The 6,922-nt window shown below is 42.6% G+C and overlaps 2 protein-coding genes across 2 annotated transcripts; both read left to right on the top strand.

The window, feature by feature from the left end:
* Positions 1-1,085: 1,085 nt before the first annotated feature.
* BJ212DRAFT_1487371 (uncharacterized protein) lies at positions 1,086-1,982 on the top strand (the record flags this gene model as incomplete). Its single annotated transcript, XM_041341273.1, has 5 exons — positions 1,086-1,119; positions 1,177-1,296; positions 1,364-1,572; positions 1,638-1,771; positions 1,823-1,982. The coding sequence occupies 5 exons, from the start codon at positions 1,086-1,088 to the stop codon at positions 1,980-1,982; spliced, it is 657 nt and encodes a 218-aa protein (XP_041186256.1).
* A 2,129-nt stretch (positions 1,983-4,111) lies between these two features.
* On the top strand, positions 4,112-5,613 carry BJ212DRAFT_1487369 (uncharacterized protein; the record flags this gene model as incomplete). The annotated part of the gene is made up of 9 exons (XM_041341272.1): positions 4,112-4,155; positions 4,204-4,319; positions 4,381-4,554; positions 4,610-4,621; positions 4,691-4,740; positions 4,789-4,878; positions 5,050-5,112; positions 5,164-5,325; positions 5,380-5,613. 9 exons carry the CDS (start codon positions 4,112-4,114, stop codon positions 5,611-5,613), a joined length of 945 nt encoding a protein of 314 aa, XP_041186255.1.
* Between the last annotated feature and the right edge of the window lie 1,309 nt (positions 5,614-6,922).

The following is a 6,922-nucleotide window of genomic DNA, read 5'->3' as shown; positions in this document are numbered from 1 at the left end:
CAGAAGGACATTAGCTAGATGGTGCTAGAAAAGAAGTACTTACCTTGAGGAAAAGGCGCTGACAAGCAGGATGCATGGTCCAATAATGCTAAGAAGAAGGAATTAGCTAGACAGTGTCAGAAAACAAGTACTTACCTTGGTGGAAACCAAGGAAAAGATAGTACATGCAAATACAAAGAATTAGTAAGGACACGCACAAGAATATGTTGACTTACTATTTGGAAAGGCTACTGTAGAGTAGTACCTTTGAATTCTTGCAGCTGCAGCCTGCAAGAACCCAAAGGAGTACACTAACAGTAGCCTTGCAATAATGGTGTGCAAAGAAATGAAGTTGGTGAAGGGAAGAAATGAACTGTGAGAATTGAAGTTGAAGTTCATATTTGCATGTCAGTTTGTCCTTGTTTGTTGATAAACAAACATCAACATTGGACTTCAACAAATTCAATGTGACACATCTATTTGTGCATCAGTTTGTCCTCACCACTTTCTAAGTACTTGTACAGCACTCTCTCTTGACAAGTTGACATTTGTTTGTCCTCTATACTTGTGAGTGCCATTTCCTTTGCATCATTTACTAATTTGAGCATTCTACTAGTACCGTCTCTCTAGTCTTTGCGCCCAATTTTGCAGTCTCTTTGCACTGTATACTTGTAAGTGCTAGACTTTGTGTGATCTACTAATTTGAACTTTATTTATTAATAGGTCTTTCACATCTTAATCTCGCACTATTGTGAAGTCAAAACAAACCTGCAAGAAATCAACTGGCAGCACTGCACCATGCATCACTTTAGAGCTGCCAGTCACAACTGCAGTTCCTGTGGTACAGGAGGTTGGAATTTCCAAGCTGTTCATGCACAACAAGGTATGTGCATTTCTGCATACTTTTTTTGCACTAATGCACATCTTCTTTTGCAGTTTTGTCTTGTTTGCCAAGATGGTTGTATTGAGTGTGATTGACTCTTCTTGTGCAGCACATGCCCTAGGGTGATGTGCTCATGCTGCATGGAGATTCTGTCCACAGGTGCAGATGCAATTGACACAGATGATGTCACATTTGTGTGCATTTCTTGTCATGTTGGAGGAGAATGACATGGATGCGAGTCATACTTGCCATATTTTGTGAGTTTTTCATTTATTTATTTATTCATTCTAACTAACATCCACTTTAATTTGTAGGGATTTTACTGGAGGGACAAGCTGGTCTTTTCATCCTTCCTCCCTATCTGTGCTACTCTGGAAGTCTCATTCAAGTCCTAACTCTCTTCAGCACCTATCCTCATGGTCCATCTCATCCTTGTTAATCATGACACCACCAGCAGTTGTGTCAAACTTGCCTCTGACTTTCTTTGCCCCTACTTTCCAGCTGGTGGATTCAAATTTTGCACTGTCACATTCGACATCAGCAATTCCTTGAAGATCACAAGGTACCAGGCCAAGGCAAGCGCAGTTGTCCAGGAACTGAAGTCCAACTGGACCTGTGTTGTTGTTGCCATGACTAATCACACCAATAACAACAACGGTGATCTGTTTATTGGGTACAAAGGGAAGAAGAAGGCATACGTTTTGGCATGCGTTCACACCATAAGCAACTGCTCTTGACTCTCATGGTACTTGCTCACCGTCACTTGACTCCAAAGGTTCTTGAGATCCTCCTGTTGCCTTGGCAGTCTGTCATTGACGGTGCAGAAGAATCATACCTGTGGCTTTTTGCATGCAGCGCACTCATCAACAAGCCCATTGCATTTGGGTGCCTGCAACAGGCAGTGATAAAGTATGTACTGCAGTTGTCCTTTGCTTCTTCAATACTAACTTTGTACACCAGCCATTGCATGACAGCTACCATTGGCTTCAACGCTGTCTGCTTCCAACCCAGTTTTGCAACCCACCTGCTGCTGGCATTTATGGAACTTGTCATTATCAAGTGCTTGTCCATTCGGGTGGCCTTCCCCAAGATGGTGGGCCAGTCCTACAAACTGGGATGACACAGTGACATGTTCTTGCTGGTGCCTGTTGCCCCTGATTTGTTGGCCATCATGAAGTATTCATGGATGCATCATGAACTTCGCCCTTGGGGTCAGTATCTCCTGGTCCAATGCCCAGATTGTGGGTGGACTAATGCCTGGCACTCCATCAACAAGAGCAAGACTTACTCCTTTGAATGCAAGAATCAGTGATGCAGGAAACAGTATCTGTTCTCACAACCGGCTGGTTCAAGGATACTTCTCCCAGGAAAAAGACCAGGTACATGCTGGATTTCAATTGATCTGGATCCCACACCTGGTATCCCTGATGATATGCTTGGTGTATCTTGAGTTTTTTTTTCGCATTTTTACATCTCATGTCATTGAATTTTTGTGGCACATTTTGCTTGTTTTGGATTACCCCTAGTTAGAACTTGGAATCTGATTATTTTGATTGACTCATTTCTACTATACCTGTTGAAGTCCATAACCTTTGATAATGTGTTTGATCTTTGTGGTGTCTTGTGATTGTGTCTGAGTCATGTGATCACAAGTTGACTCGTTGATTCATTGAATTTCATTCTGATTTGAAAGAACATGGTCACATGTTAATGTTGAATACTCATATTCATTGTCAAATCATTGTTATCAGCTGGCCGCCCTTATACCACATGTATGCATCTACCTGCAATTTCTATCAAATTTGACTCTCTGTTTTTTTTGAATCCATTACAATGTCTTCTGAGTGGACTGCTACCTTCAAATCAATTCTGGATCTTCACCACAAGGACATTATATATGTGGAATCAAAATCTGCTCAAAGACCTGTGGTGAAGAAAGTTCGCAAGGCTATACTGGCCACTTGTGAGGAACAAGAGGAGGATGTGCCCTTGCCTACTTCCTTGACAAAGGTAACAATTGTCTAATTATGTAGGTATATTTATTTATTTGATCTAAATGAATGCTATGTATAGGGGATAAAACAATACTATATCCAAGACAAGGAAGAGGTGGATGAACAAGAGGCTGCAAGCCGTCCAAGAGAAGCATCATTCTACAAGAAAACCCTGTCTGAATGGGATGTTGCACAGAAATTATTCAAGCAGGAAATTGATTAGTATGACAAGGCCAAGCAGCAAAGGAAAGGCTTGGAATGTTCAATTAAGTATCAGACTGGACATGCCAGGGAATGGTTTGACAACATGACATTTTCACAAGAGGAGCAGGTGAAGTTTGCCATGTGTTAAGTTCATACTCAAGGTTTAATGGATCCTAAGGGCTTTGGCCTCAGCTCATGTGCTGTGCCCCTTACTCGAGTATTGCCCCTTATTTCAGGAAGGCAAGACTAACGCATCCGGAGGGTTGGACGGGTAGTGTAGTGGATCTGGATGACCTCCAGATGCAGGATAAGTATCATAAGGCTAATCCGGACAAGTCCAGACTAGAAACTAGCAGTAGTGACTGTCATAGACAGAGGCAGATGTGGATAGATTATAGGAATCAATCCTAAGTCTCGGAGGGTGATGAGAGTAGAGATACTCAGGTCCAGAGGACAGGAATGAGCAGAACTAAGTTGATATTCGAACTGAGGTACTACAGAGAGTTATAAGAGGTTATATACTATAGGTATCTAATGGAATGATCAATCAGCAGAGTCCAAGGCTATGTACGAAGCATATGGATGGTCTATTGGTAAGTAGAAATGGATCACAAATAATGAAATGGAAATGAAGCATAGGTAATGGATCAGAGAGCAGGACAGATATACAGATAACCAAAATACCAGAGTTAGGGGATTACTGAAAAGAGATGAGCACTAGTTGTGGATTCAGATGAATTGTGGGCTGGACCAGATGAGTGGACAGATTGGATGACAAGATGTTGGAGGGAGATAAGATGTGGATCAGATCTGAGATGAGATAAGGATCAGATCTGAGATCCGGATATGCAGATATGACACCATGAAGAAATGGAACAAGGAGGGTGCACCAGAAGAAAGTCAAGCTTCATAAGTTTGACTTCATTATCAGTGTTGTTCAAGTGTCTGAGTCTCACTTACATCAAGGTACTGTAAGAACAACCTCAAGAAAACTCTTGAGGACTTTTCAATGCAAATCCAGTGTACCATGGGTTGTCATGTGGTGATGCTCATGAGTCACAAGAAAAAAGCTAGTCAGACATTGTCTGTTAGTTTGTAAGTAATCAAATTGTCTTGGTTATCTCAAGGCTAACTAGACTATAGACATGAATCTGAGCCTCAAAATGCCAAGAAGAGGTTCTCCATCAGCTCAAACAGTATCAAGGAGTGGACTTCCACTGGATTTGAATCCTTCACAGAATGGTCCAAGACCAAATTTTGTATGAGTCTCGTTTTATTTTACAGTATGCTGACTGATTGTTCACTCAATTAAATTGATAGACCCTTCAGGGGATGAAGACCACACAGGTTCAGACAATGAGGATGATGAAAATGGCCCCATCATACCTGAAGTTATACTAGATGATGATGTGTATGCAAAACTTCTGACTTGTGATGGCATTGGCCTCAAGGGCCGACATGAATTGATTAGAAGCATATTTCATGCTTCTTACAGTAAGATCTTATGTCTTCATTATGTGTCACATTTGATTGATTCTTTGGTTTGTAGAAGTATGCACAGGTGGCTCTAGACCTGTGCCTTGAGGCACAATAACTGCCAACTCATCCAATTATTTGGAACCTGACTCAGTTCCCACTGGATTTGTGGCCAAAGACCCTTCTCATATGAAGACTGAGAAGGTAAATTGTCTATGGAATCATTGGGAATGATGGTCTGCTGCTGGACAGAAGCTAGTCAGGTTTATCAAGGCCAAGGACAGTGATGTCCATGCAAACATTCATAATGAAGAACAAAAGAGGAAGTCCAAGGAGAAAAGAGTAAGAAGACTTGAGTCAGCTGAAGAAGACCAAGATTGGCCAGTTTCCTTGAATGACTCTAATTCCACAGAACATAGAGTCTAGCCAGCCACTTACAGTAACAAAGCTGAAACAACCCCAGATGACATTTCAATCAATGACTGATATATATTTTTGGAATCTCTTTGCAAGCATGACAACTACCTGGAGCTTATAGACACCATTAGGGATCTGGCAATCTTGGCCAATCAAAAGGTTAGCATGACTGTGTATTTTTTTTTATCTCATTGCTCATTTGTCCACTAGCCGAGTTCAAAGCAGCATGCAGATTTGCCTACCTGGGCTGACTGGTCTTTGGGAGGTTCTTATCTTCCTGAGGACGTGCACATGTCCTACACCATATTGAAGGCCAGCTTGAACAAGCTGCAAACATTTGTAATCTCTGGGGTGCCATCTGCAATGCCAGTGGTTCTAGGAATTGGGCTCCTCTATAGGGAGTCTAAGTGAGTGATAGAGTTTGAGGAAGATGAAGCTGCCTCCAATACTCCTTCCTACCTACCTGGTTCTGTTTTTGATCTACAGTTCTTGGTTGCTCTGGACCAGGCTGTCCAGGAAGTCTTGTCCAAGGTCATTGAGCACATTGAGAGGCTGACCAAAGAGGCACTTGATGAGGATGACAACATCCAGGATGAAGGTGAAGTTGGAAACAAGGAGACTGAGATGGAAGTGGACCAGCAGGAGCAAGAGCAGGAGTAGGAACAGGAGCTGGAGCTGGACCAGGACCAGGACCAGGAAGAAGTTGATGAGGTGGTGCAGAAAGGGACCAAGAGAAGAAAATCACAAGCTTCAACAAGTAAGTCTAAAAAGCCCAGGATGGAGCCTGAAGTCTGTAGATCAGGTAGGGCAAGGCAACCTTCTAAGAGAGCCCAGAGGATATGACCTTGGTTCCTCTTTTCATTGCTGATCAAGCTCATACATATGTCTACTTGTCAATATTTAGGTTAAAATCAAAGTACTGCAGAACCCCACTGGCCAGTTTTAATGTAAGAACTACAGACTGGCCAGCCCAGCTGCTGTGATAAGAAGAGCAGGAGGGATGAGGAGTCTATTGAACAAGTACAATCTCAGTGTCTTGGAAAAGAACTGAGATGCCAGTACACTGCTGATGGCGTTTTTAAGGTAAGTACATTGACAACCATAATGTATTAAAACGAAACAGAAAAATAAAGTAGGAAGTGAGCCAACATCACTGCATCACTCGCCCTTTGTCCCTTTTCAGCTTGTGCTCATACCTCTACCTCTCATTACTCACTGTGTGTGCCTTGCTCGGATCCATCAGTCTTCCTTGTCTCAGAACTCTCGGATTCCAACACCAGCTCCTACATAGGTATGTATATTGGTCAGCCATGCATCTGCCTGATGCAGAGCCTTACTGGCCAGTTATAATTTAAGAACTACAAACTGGCCAGGATGGTTCCTAAATATGTAGATGCAAGGCAGCCAGTATTCTAAGAAACAGCACTGCACTAAATATCCTACAGTAGTCTATCAAAGGTAGCGGGGTATGTGACTCAGAGACTAGCCAGCACTTATCTTACATGTAATATACCTAGCACAGGGGTAGGAAGGATAATAAATTGGGCTGGCCAGCAACCACCTTACATCTACTGGCCAGTCATGCTTTTACAATGTACTAGTCTTTTATACATAGTGGGATGTACTACAATGTTGGCCAGCATGTATTCTATGTTGACTGGCCGAGGACTGGCCGGCCATGGTTATACAGTGTTTTTGCACATCCGGGGCACCAGTTCTACGTAGGGAAATGACTGAAGTATGTGCCATCGCAGCGCCACGCGGTACGTAACCTTCCCATCAAGCACGGAGTAATCGAGCACCATGTAAAAGGTGAAACTTAGAGAGACAGGTGTGCTTATGTAATGGGATAATCTCTATCCTTTGACAATGAGCATACGAGCACCACGGAAAGGCGAAAACTATGAGCTCAGTGTGGATCTCAACAGCGAGTACCGCGATAAACGAAAAGATGCGATCAAGCGGGTCA

This window comes from Suillus subaureus (genome assembly GCF_016647635.1).
Source record: "Suillus subaureus strain MN1 chromosome Unknown BJ212scaffold_79, whole genome shotgun sequence".
Taxonomy (NCBI): domain Eukaryota; kingdom Fungi; phylum Basidiomycota; class Agaricomycetes; order Boletales; family Suillaceae; genus Suillus; species Suillus subaureus.
Note: the sequence above shows the minus strand (reverse complement) of the source record. Positions and strands in the feature narration are given on the sequence as shown.